The 11,999-nt window shown below is 44.4% G+C and overlaps 1 protein-coding gene across 1 annotated transcript in view; it reads right to left on the reverse strand.

Annotated features, from left to right (window-relative positions):
* MAP1A (microtubule-associated protein 1A) overlaps window positions 1-9,311 on the reverse strand; it is a 15,109-nt gene extending 5,798 nt beyond the window's left edge. The window contains exons 1-5 of the mRNA XM_010291641.1: window positions 9,235-9,311; window positions 8,422-8,562; window positions 5,180-7,078; window positions 3,794-4,999; window positions 376-3,715 (exon numbers count right to left, since the gene is read on the reverse strand). Coding sequence (XP_010289943.1) covers window positions 376-3,715; window positions 3,794-4,999; window positions 5,180-6,928 — 6,295 coding nt within the window. The 5' untranslated portion in view covers window positions 6,929-7,078; window positions 8,422-8,562; window positions 9,235-9,311. The remainder of the gene's footprint in view (window positions 1-375; window positions 3,716-3,793; window positions 5,000-5,179; window positions 7,079-8,421; window positions 8,563-9,234) is intronic.
* Between the last annotated feature and the right edge of the window lie 2,688 nt (window positions 9,312-11,999).

An 11,999-nucleotide genomic window follows, 5' to 3' on the forward strand; every position in this document is an offset into this window, starting at 1 on the left:
AAGAACTATCCATCACTCTGTCCTCTACTGTTTGGTCCTTTTTGTATGCCTCTCTCTGTTTTCCGGAAGGAGATTTCAAGCATATGGCTTGCTCTTGGCACTCTGAGACCACCACTGCACTTGGGTAATCTGTTACACAGAAATGTGATTCCCTTGTGGATTTTTCAGCAACCTCTCTCTTTTGTGAAGAATCTTGTCTTAAATGGCACATTTGTGAAGGCTGCTCATCTCTGCCTATGTCTGGCAGGTCACTGTAACCAGCAACATATGTCCCCACAACAGTGGCTGATGGAGTTTTCCAGCTTCTGCATTCCTCTTTCCACCCTGGATCAGAGGGTGAAGAGGCAGTAGAACTGGGTGAAATGGACTCCTGACTCTTGCTTTGCAGAAGGGGTTCTGATACATGAAACTTGTCCATTGCTGAGATGTCTGCATAGACTGTGCCTGCAGCTTCAACAAGGCTGTGCAGTTTAGACTCCTTTTCAGACTTCTCCTTAGCACCTTTTTCTAACTCTGAGTCACTCATGCTTTCTTCCCCTCGACCTGCTTTCTCATAGTATGTATCTTTGGGATTCGGGCTTTCAGATTTTGGGGACAGAGATATCTGCTCCTGGCTAGACAAAATTATGTTCTCATCTGGATGAGCAGCATCAATATAGGCAGCTGATTTTTCTGGATAAAACGTGTCAGTCATGTCTGTGGGAGAGGCAAATGCTGTACTTGCAGATGATGGGTGCAGTTCCGAGTCCAGTTCTTCTGGCAAAGCAGAAGACACCTTCAGTTTTTCCTGTCGTTCAGATATCCTAGGCTTAGCTGTTTCAGAGAAGGGCAAGTATCTTTCATGGATGTCTGTATAGTCAAAGGCTGAATCTGCTTTATCTTTAGGGGATGCTGGAGATGACAACTCCTTCTCAGCAGAGGTATAAAGGCAGGACTCTTCTTCCTTTGCAGAGACATGAAAACTTGGACCTTTTTGGGAGACCAGTGCTGCTGCTGGAACTTTGTCAGTGTGACCTGGGCTGTGTGCACCCTTGGGTTTGAAGGAGGGGGGTCCAACTGCAGACACAATTATCTTCTCATAGATGTCAGCATACTTGAAACTTCTTTCATCAGGGTAAGGAGTTGGTTCTCTTTCTTCTTGTTCTTGTCTTGTAGAGATGTCATCACCTCTGGGTCTGTAGACCCCCTCCTCATAGGAATAAGGATTAGAGGAGCTCCTGGAATAGGTCTCTGGAGGATATGCCACTTGGCTGGCAGAACCCACAGCCTCAGCATGGCCCATGACAGCACTGCTTTTTTGACAAGGGCCTTGTCCTAGAGGGGAGTGTGCATGCTGCCCTGACACTGCAGCACTTTCTTCTGGGGATGCTACTATATATTCGTATTCTGCTGGTCTTGTAGATTGCAACAGAGTAAATGCTACTGCCATCTGCTCTTTTCTTTCTGTTGAGTCATAAAGACCCTCAGTGGATTTGCAGTCGTCCTCTTGCTTTCTATCTGACTTGTATTTACAGTCTATTTCCTGATACAAAGCACTGATGCCTGATTTATTCTCTGTGTCCTTTGATGGGACTCCCTCCTGTAAAGGTGGCTTGCACTGATCTAACTTGTAAGGCCTTTCTGTTTCTGGTGTTGTGTCAGTCTCCTTTTCCAGAGTGGTAGCCATTACAGACAGGGGAGATGCTGTCAGTGCTTGGTCTAGTGACTTTGCGTAGATATCTAGGACAGCTCTCTCCTCGTCATCTAAGTAGGAGTAATCTTGTTTAGATGTCAACAACAATTCTTGCCTTTCTTTGTTTCCAGTTAATGTTTTGTCCTGATTTCCCTCACCAGAGATGTATCGAGAAGACAGAGAACTTTCCATTTGTGTTCTTTCTGGGAGAGTGATGTCAGCAGAAACGATTTCCACTGTCTTTGTTTCTGATGTAGGTTTGGCACTCTTCTGTGTATCTTCTTTGTAATCACCTGATTCCATCTTTAAACATTCTGCTTCTGCTTGCAGTAGCACAGGTGTGTCTTCAGCGTGATGGAGATCCTCATCCTCCTCTTTGGGTAACTGCCCTCCTCTTCCAGTCTTTCTTCCTTCCTGAAGATACCCATATGCAGATCCCCATGCTTCACTTTCTGCTCTTCTCCAGGTGTGACTGCCAGGCACTGCAGGAGACAGGATCTCCTCCTCTCCCATTTTAGGAAGGGATTTTTTTTCATATTCTGGTACCTCATCCAAGAATGTGCTCTCTCTCTCTTTATCATATCTCTGCCGTCTTCCCTGAACAAGATTCTCCTCCATCTCTTCTGGAAACCACACTTTCTTCTCATAACTTAAACCTTGCATGTAAAAGTCTTCCATTTCTGGAGATTTTTCTTCCTGAACTTCCTTGAACCTGCAAAATTTTATACCTTCAGCAGAAATGTGTGAAGGTGTTTTATCCTCAGTTGGGCTAGATTCTGTAAAGTGTAAGTCCTTTGCATCTGGAGATACTTCCTGAGAGTCCAAGCCTGCAGTTCTTCCCCTAAATGAGTCCTTTTCTGATGCAGAAAATAAACTGCTGTCATCTGGAGACATTTCTTCAGCCGAAGTGTCTCTGGGTGACGCCTCTTTAACTGAGCTACTCTCTGGGCAAGGAAAAGATTTTGATAGTTCTTTCGTGAGTTCTTTGGCAGAAATTTTCAGTGATTTTTCATATGCAGCTGGGCTCTGCTCTGTGAAATCCATGGATTTCACAGCTTCTGAAGGGAATTTGTCAGTAAAGTCAGACATAGTTTTTTCTTTTGCAGGTATCTCTTCTGTGAAACTAAGAGATTTGATGTCTTCTGGAGAAATTCCTCTAACAAAAAGGTCTGAAGAGATTTCCTTGCTGGGACTCTCAGTGGGAGACATGGATTTGGTCTCTTCTGGAGAAATGTCTTTAATGGAAACACGAGAAGATTTTTCTTCTTCTGAGGTGTCTCCTGTGAAATACATCAATTTTCCTTCTTCAGTAGTCACTCCCTTAACAGAAATATCTGAGGATTTTTCTTTACCAATATTTTCTTCTGTAAAAGAAAGGGATTTGGTGTCATCTGGTGAAAACTGTGAAGATTTGTCACTGTCAGATTTGCTTTGGCGTGTGAACTGTAGAGGATCCACATTTCCTAGAAATGTTTCTGTGGTAGAGAATGGCTCAAAGGACAAGTCTTTTGAAAATCCCATTAAACTTTCTGTTATGGATTTAGTTCCTTGGTCTTTTTCTGTCTCCAGAAACACATCTGTGCTGGGATGGGGCAGCACAGGATGATCCTCCTCCTCCCCTATCACCACTGTGTCCTGCTTGTGGTAGGAAAGCCAGGGCAGCTCCTCCTTCCCCACTGGTTCTTCCTGCACCTCCTCCCCAGGAGACACGGGAATGTCACTGCCAAAGTCCAGCTTGTGCTGTACAGGTCCAGGCACTTCTTTTTCATGTCTGTATTTAGCTGCAGACACCTCGTCTTCTCTGTGAGGTTCACCCTTGGCTCCCTTCACCACAACAGAAGTTTGGCCTTCCAATTTCTTGGCAGCAGCATCTGTTTGTTTTTCAAATAAATCTGAATCTACTGTTTCTAGTTTTTCCTCCACTGGAGACTGGTGAAAAGGAGTGTGTCCTGCACTAGTGGGGCCAGATGGGGTGGGAGAGGCCATTTTGACTGTACTATCATCAGGACTCATGCATCGTTCTTCAGCCTCTGCAGAGTCAACCTGGGAAAATGGTGTTTCTTCAGTGGATAATGGCAGAGCAGAAGTTTGCATCACTTCCATGGGAACACTGATTAGCACCTTATCAGGACATCCTTGATGAGCAAACATGGGGGCACTGTAATGCCCTCGGAGTTTCTCAGGCATTTCAATGTTTGGAGTCCCATCTTCTTCTTCATCGTCTGCCTCTTCATGAAGATCCTTTTTTTGAGCTTCCGGTTTTCTCTCTCCTTCTGCTAATGCATGGAAATCTTCAGGGGGTGGAGATTTAAAACATTTGTCTTCCTCCAAGGATGATGTGGGAGAGATTGTGCCGGCAGAGGGAACATAGTCGAGACCTTGGGTTGCTTCAGTCCGAGAGGAGGGCATGCTGTTTACTGTGTCTAGAAGTAAAGAGCTTTTCCCAGTCTCTTCTGTCTGCGGTGCTGTTATAGATGCAACAGATTGATCCTCTGCTACTGAAGTTGCAAAAGATGAAAGCTTATCACATTCTGTAATGGAGGTAGCAGAGGATATATGTTCCTCCTCAGCTAGAGGTGCTGCCACAATGTTTGTAGGATATGCCAGGATTTCAGACTCCTGTCCAGCATAGCCTTTGGCTGAAAGGTCAGCAGTAGGCATGGCCTGTATTCCATGTATTGCTTCAAAAGAGCCTGGGTGGTCAGGAACAGATATGTCATAGGCATTGACATCATACTTCAAGTGTGGGATCCTCTCTTCCTGTTCATCATGTATTTCTTCATCAGAAATGGTCTGCTCTGTTTCTGAGTAGCCTGGGATAGTTTCATCTTGGATGTATGAAACATGTTCTGCTGTTGCTCCTGGTGGGACCGGCAAGCTCAGGTACGACTCTTCCTTTGTTACATCCTTTCCAAATAACTTGTTTTTCTCACCCATGTCACTAAATTCTTTTTCCTTTTCTGTAGTGGTAAATATTTTTTCCTCCTTCTCATTCTGATTCAGCTCATAGAAGTCTCTATTCTTTTCTGCCTTCTCCTCTGCCTTCATGTGCTGTTCTTCCTTTTCTTCCAGTTCTGCCTTTTCTATCACATCTTCTCTCTTTTCCTTCTCACCCTCTTCCTGTGCCTCTGTCCCCTCAATATACTTTTCACAAGTCTTTGTTTCTGCTTCCCTCTGTTTTCTGTCCAAATAGATTTTTTCCTCTTCCTCCTTTTCTTCCCCTCTGAACACTGATGACCGAACACCCTTTGCTAAGAGGTCTGTCTGTGATGGTACCTGTTCTTTGTCTAGAAACAGCTGACCTTCCTCGTCCTGCTCAGCTTTTCCCTCACAGTATCTCATGTCATGAGTTTCATCTACTGTTCTTCTTTCATCCTCTATTTTTTCAGCATGACCTGCTCTCAGTTCTAGCTGAGGGACTGTCTTTTCCTCTCCTGGTGGTTCTTTTTCCATATCAATAGTAGTTATTCCCTGATCAGGAATGTTTTTTTTCAAAATCAGATCCACGTCAAGGCAACTCTGAGCAATCATGTCAGCAGAGTCTTTTACCTCGATTTCAGGTACCCTCGTAATCTTATCACTAACCTCAATATCGGACATTTCTTGGGTCACCTGCAAGGCCCCTTTCTCCTCATGCTTCAGTTCCTCAAAGTCCTTTGTAAGATCTTCTGGTGAAGACAGGACTAACCTTTGTTCAGCTACGGAAGTCTCTCCTGGCTCCATCTGTAGAGGTGCCTTTTCCATCGGTGACGTCGTCAAGTCAGCAGGTACTTCTTTTTCAGGTTTGACTTTGATCTTCTCAGTTTTCAGTCTGCCTGGAACTTTTGCCTTGTATAATGTTTTTCTTACTTCTGGGGTAAATGGTTTTAAGTCTGGTTTAGAAATTTTTTTGGACTCTGGCTTGGTTTCTTTCTTTTTATCCTCTTTCTTTGAATCTTTTTTTTCCTCTTTCTTTCCATCATCTTTTTTTAAGTCTTTTTTCTCCTTCTTAATATCTTTCTTCTCTTTGTCTTTCTTCTCCTCCAGTTTGGATACTTTCTCTTTGAGATGCTTTTTTCCAACCTTCTCTTTTGCCAATTTTCTTTTCTCAGCTTTGAGAGCATCACTTGTTTCTATTTTTATCTTTTCATGTTTAACAGGCTTCTCAGGAATTTTCTCTGACTGTTCTTTAACCTTTTTCTCAATTTTAGCATCCTTTATGACTTCTGGTTTTACCTCCTTAACCCCATCCTCAACTGCTTCTTCTTTCTTAGCTTGCTTTGTCACAGATGGCTTGGGGGAAGATTTAAGACTCTCTTTACTGTCAGTTCTTTGTTTAATTTTGGTCTGCTTCAGCACAGGTGGAGGTATTCCACAAGTGATATCTTTCTGAGTAGCCACTGGGTACCTCAGAAAATCTAGGTGCTTGAGTTTCTCAAGACCTTCCAGTATCTTATTTTGAGGAGCATTTCCAGGAAACAAAACCCTTACAATTTTCTCTGTTGGGCTAGCTGGAAGCCACACCACTAGGGCTGTGATGGATGTGAGATAGGGAACAGAAATTTCACCTTCTTTCCCACTCGCAAGAATTATGCCAGTCTTTGCTTTACTATTACCAGCCCATTTCTGCATTAGAAACTGCATTTCTTTACTGTCCTTGACAGGATTCAGTATATACATGTCCAGCTTACCCACTCCCATTTTGTGGAAAAGTGTGATAGGTTCAATGGTACTGCTCACCACCCTGTAGAGAGGCTCTGATTTAATGCCTAGTCTGTTGAGATACTGCAGTGTCAGACAAGCTTCTTCGATGCTCCTCTTTACTTTCATGGACGATTCAGGCATCTTCAGTTTTTCAGGAACATTAAAAAAAACCACCCCTAACTCAGGAGAAATTAGATTCTTCATCCAGTCACTGTAGTTGGTAGAACCCTGGGATTGTTCCTCCTCTTGCTCAGCAACTTTCCTCTGCAGCAGCCCATTGATGCCAGGTAGGTTGTCTGCACCAATGTGGGTGAGCAGGATCGAGTCAATCCTATCCAGGTGCCTTACCAGCTTCCAGAAGCAAGATTTCCTGTCAGAGCCACCATCCACAAGGATGTTAAACCCATTGACAGCAAAGAGAGCAGAATCACCTCTTCCCCCAGGAAATATGTAGCAGCAGGGTTTAGAAAGCTTCAGAAAGCCCCCTGAGGTGGGTGGCTCCAGGAGATCAAATGGAGATGGCACATCAACTGTCTCAGAGACGTATTCTGCAAACTCAGACACCCCATCCATTTCTGGAAGAACTGGATCAGGATTCAGTTTCAAATTAATAATTTCCTGAAATCGAGGATGCCCAAGGTTGCTCCAGTCTCCTTCTCCCAAGCACGACACAGTAAGGGAGGCCTTGGTATCTGAATCAGTGTTGCTAAGAATCTGGGTGACCTAATGAGACAAGCACAGACAAATAAAGGTCAAATAGAGCTCTCAGACCAAATCAGCACTTAAAAAAAAATAGCCAGTCAATGCAGAAATACTGAAGACGCCATGAGCACTTTACTGACAGAAAACACTGGGGATAGATTAAACAGTCCAAAAGTCCATTGCAAATAGATGCATGTTCTGCTCTCTTTTGAAATTCTTAATGTTGATGGGCTGTTATGCTTCCTGACTGTTGGGAGTGCATGGTGACAATACCTTAGGAAAGAAAATGAAAGCAGGAACCACCTTGTCTTCTTTCCTTACTTCTTCCTATTTAACCTGGGATATCAGTCCCTGGCTTGGGCTCAAAAGTAGCAGTTTCTTTTTGATTTGTGAATTCTAACCCTGAGATACCCTTTTCAATGCTAAGTATCATTGTCTGAACTTATCCTCACTCATTGGCTAATGAACGATCATACAGCACTTCTTTGTGCAGTTTTGGTGTTATAGGACTTTCTTTTTTTATTCAGATTAATTTTCTTTCCTGGGACCTGTTTTGAAAGTTGTGACTCCATTTCTGATATACATACAGGGTTGGGGACATGCTACATGATTAATAAGTAGAAATAAGGTCGATATAATTTCCAAGGCTCCTTTGAGCTATGCTGAACATATCCCGAGCAAAGAAGCATTAAACCTCAGACTTCCTAAGTATCTGGAATGAGGTTAGTACACTTCTTTACACTGTGTTCTCTTGCTTAGACAGTCCTTAATTGACTAGTTCGTGTCCAAATAAATGGGTATAAGAAATAAATTAGAACAATCAGCCTAAAATAAATGAAGGTGGACAGATTTGCTGATGTAACTACAGCAACAGTGATGTCAATTGTCAAAATATAACCCAGCCATTCCTGCAGATGGAGACATTCTAAACGTCTGGCACACAATGGTCAGTGGAAGTAGGGCTTATCAAAAACTGAAGAAGCATATCTGTATTGGCAACAAGCACCAATAGAAAGAGAGCTTAAACCTTCTGAGGAAAGCTATAGTACACCTAGCTAAGATAATTAGCATTGGAGCAGATGTTCACACATGTCTTATAAGGTTCTCAGGACCCCACTGGACAAACCCTGAGCCATCTTGTCTAAATTCAGTGCTGAATCCCAGGCAAACCCATGCCTGCCATCTTGTAAAACTTAAGCCAGGGAGTTAAAGCAAGATGCCCAAGACTATAGCATGTGTGCACTTTTTTGCTGGATTTCAAGCCCTCTGCGGATCTGCCACCTGAAGGAGTGGCACAGGCTGCATTGCTCTATCACGCACTCTGTGAACAAGAGGAGACGCACTGGCTTACTGCTTAGACTCACCTCTGGGTCTGAAAGTATCTCAGCAAACTTTTGGTAAGTGAAGGTCCCTGTCTGCAGGATCAAGTCTCCTTCCTGGTCTGAGCTCTGACCACAGAAGATCAGTAGTTTGTGGGCTGATGAATCACACACCAGTGAGCGGACCTGTTACCATGAGACAGAGTGTTGCAGTCAAAAAGTTATCTGTATTCCTTACCAACACCCAGAAACCCAATCACATGGACAAGTGATACTTATGCATTATTCACAAATAGCCAAAACATAAGATTTCTACATACAAGAGAGTAGGTTACTGAAAAGAGAAGACACTGCTACTGCCTGCCTGACACAGCTCCATGTCATGCCATAATTCACACTGAGAAAGTAGGCCAATGCTAAGAAAAAATATTTAGCGTTACACTGCCATGTAAGAGGTCAGCACATTTAGAATCTCATAAAACTAGAATGCACAGTTCAGAAGCCCTCCACCTTGTTTGCTAGGAAACTCTACAAGCTCCTGAGAAATCCTTAAAATTGGGCAATTCTAAGGCATTAACTCTTCCAGGAAGCAGTTCATTCCTAAAGGGCTAGCACACAAGACACACCATACACTCTCATGTGTTTCTTGGTCTAGCAGTAAATTCTGCCACAGAATACTGGTTACTGCATATATCTTCTTGACAAGGCCAGAACACCTGGCCACTTCACCACACCTTGCAGCAGACTGGCAACAAGTTCAGACTCTCCAGAAGGTGCAAAGTGTGATAATCATGACCTCTATGTCAAGCAAGGGCAGGAGAGCTGATGCAGAGAAAACCCGCTGCATCTGGTCCTTACCTCAGACACAATGCTGTCCACATTGGGATTTACCAGGATCACTGTCTCCAGGGTATCACTCCGGTGATGGAGGGTTCTTTGGCCTGGGAAGAGGCAAGGGATTAGACAGGATGGGAGAAGCTGATGACACAGTATCTGCCTACTGATGTTTTAGCCTCAGAAATTCCACTTCAACATGAGCTTGATTGCAAGGCTTCAACTTGCCTTCCAGGCCCAATTTAATACCTGGGTCTCATAGAACAAAGCAAACTCTTTTCAGTAACAAGGAAAGAATCCTAGTTCTGGATCAGCAGAACTTGCAACTCAACTCCAACATGTTCTGAAGTCCACAGTACCAGGCATATCAAGCTGCTCACTTGTGCCAGGCAGCTGTGCCCCGCAAACGCTGGCACAGACCAATTATCCCCTCCAGACGGAAATATCTTGCCTCATCGCAGCTACTATGGAGAGGTATCTCTGGATGTTGTCCAAACCTTAGTCACCACAGGGCTTTGTGAGCCAGCTGGTGCATGCCAACTCATCCTTCAGTACAGTGGTGAAGCACTAATAATGAATCTCTCATCATTCCTAGCAAGTTTTTTCTCTTATGAAGTGTTTTTCTTTAAAACAAACGTGCACTCCTAGAGGTGAACTGCTGCTATGGGAACCATTTAGATGACAAGAATGCTTGTTCTATCTCCCTCCTGTGAGAGTCACAAATAGGCACCCAGAGAGGACTCTGCTCTCTCTCTGTGTATATATTTAGGGAAAAAAGGAGGAACCAAAGAAGAGCAAGCAAGAGCCTGGTAGTGCAAAAAAGCAGTTTGTGTGCTCACCTTGGCATGGGCACTACAGGCATATTTGGTAAAATATTGCCATAATGCCTGGGCCCTATTAATTTATTAGAAAGGACAGTGGTGAGTGCCTGCCATCCTGAAAGGCGGGGATAGAGCCATCATTGTGTACCCATGTCAAACAGCTCTGGGAAGCAGGGCGATGTACAGGGCCCTCCTGCAGCATTTCCCTTGACATTGCAGGCAGCACATAATTTTTTGGATTCTGGTCTTTGCATATACCTACCTCTGGACATTGCATTCACTCTACAAGCCAGGCAGATAGAACTTAACTGTTGGAATGTATAATTTATAGGACAACTGTTGCTCTCTGACAATGTTGTTCTTTCCACCCTCTCTATTCCACAACCTCCCATCAGCTCTCTAAGCAGATCTCAATCCTTCTAAACTAGCTTGATCAAAATGGTATTTCAAAGAAAGACACCAAAAGGACTCAAAAAGAATGAAGTCAGAGAAAGGCCAGTATTTAGTATAGCTTTAATCAAACTCAGTTTACTGCGATGTTTTACTCTGGCTGCCAGCAATTAAGTATAGACCAGATAGATATGCCCAGAAGGCAACTTTCAGCCCAAAATGAGAGCAGCTCTAAGCTCTCAGCAGAACTACTTACACTCTGCATCTCTAGCTGCTTTCTGAACTTGTGTTCTTTCAGTTTGTCTAAAAACAGTCTCTCCAGATGAAAACAAAACCACCACTGTGCAAAGGAAATGCTTGTACTGAGTTCAGTGGCATTTCTGCCACTTGATGTGGGATGTGGTTTATGGATGGGAGAGGCTGGGAACCAAACCCTTCATACACAAACAAGGAATGCTGCAAGTGAGCCTGTGAGGAGCAGTGTGGGAGGGTGGCAGGTGGTACAGATGAGGAGGGCCCAGAAAGTGTTCTGGGGCATGCACTGCAACCAAAAGAAGAAAAACCCCACTAATCCTCAAGGTAATGGTAATTGTAAAGGCATTGCTGATACCTTGGCATTGCTTTGATCCCAGCAGCAAACACAAGTACCTCATTTCCTCACTGATTGCACTGTGCAGTTTTCACACAGCTCACCCCACACCAGGACCTGCACTCGCACGCTGCTCAGAGCATCCAGAACAGAAGCGATCTGCTCCCATTTTTCAACAGTAGGTCTGGGATAGAGTGAAACCAATGCCATTCCCCAGGCTTCAACTTCTGCCACCTTGCTGCCTATACATGCCAGGCAGACTGTTTTGGTAGTTGTTACCCACATCACTTCGAGAACACAGCTTGCTTGTACAGAACCAGTACCAGCAGTCTCTTGTGCCACGTGAAAGGATGGCTCTCAGGCACACTGTAGTCACTGGTGGCCAGCATGCAGGCATCCTTCCAGGCATCAGGTGCCACAGCGCTGCAGAGGCAATGCCAGCCTGAGGGCTGCAGGCTGGGCAGCACTTCGTGGACAATGCCAGCTGTACAGGGAAAGGGGCCCATCTGCAGGACGAACAGGCATGAAAATACTGCTGCTCTTTGCCATTTCTGTTGTTCACACGCAAGCAGCTGAACTGTCACTGCTGAGACTGGTAAACAAAGCGTGGCTGGTTAGCATTCTGCTTGCATCCTCTCACCCCCCGGAGGGGCTGTCCCCGTCATACTTGAAAGAAAGAGAAGGGCTCAAGCTGTGGGGCCAGCAGCTGCTGGCAAATGGAAGGTAGGAATGGTGAAGTACTGAGTCTTGTGAAGGGCCATGAAGATGATTAAGAGACTGAATCATTTTCATATGAGGCAAGGCTGAGCACGCTAAGACTGTTTAGGCTGGAAAAGAGAAGGCTTGGGGTGGGGGAGGGATCTTACCAATATGTATGAATACCTGATGAGAGGGAATGGAGAAGAGGAAGTCTGACTCTCTCCTCAGTAGTGTCCAGTGACAGGACAAGAGGCAAGAGGCACAAATTAAAACACATGCAATTCCATCTG

Source organism: Phaethon lepturus, unplaced genomic scaffold (genome assembly GCF_000687285.1).
Source record: "Phaethon lepturus isolate BGI_N335 unplaced genomic scaffold, ASM68728v1 scaffold3267, whole genome shotgun sequence".
Lineage (NCBI taxonomy): Eukaryota > Metazoa > Chordata > Aves > Phaethontiformes > Phaethontidae > Phaethon > Phaethon lepturus.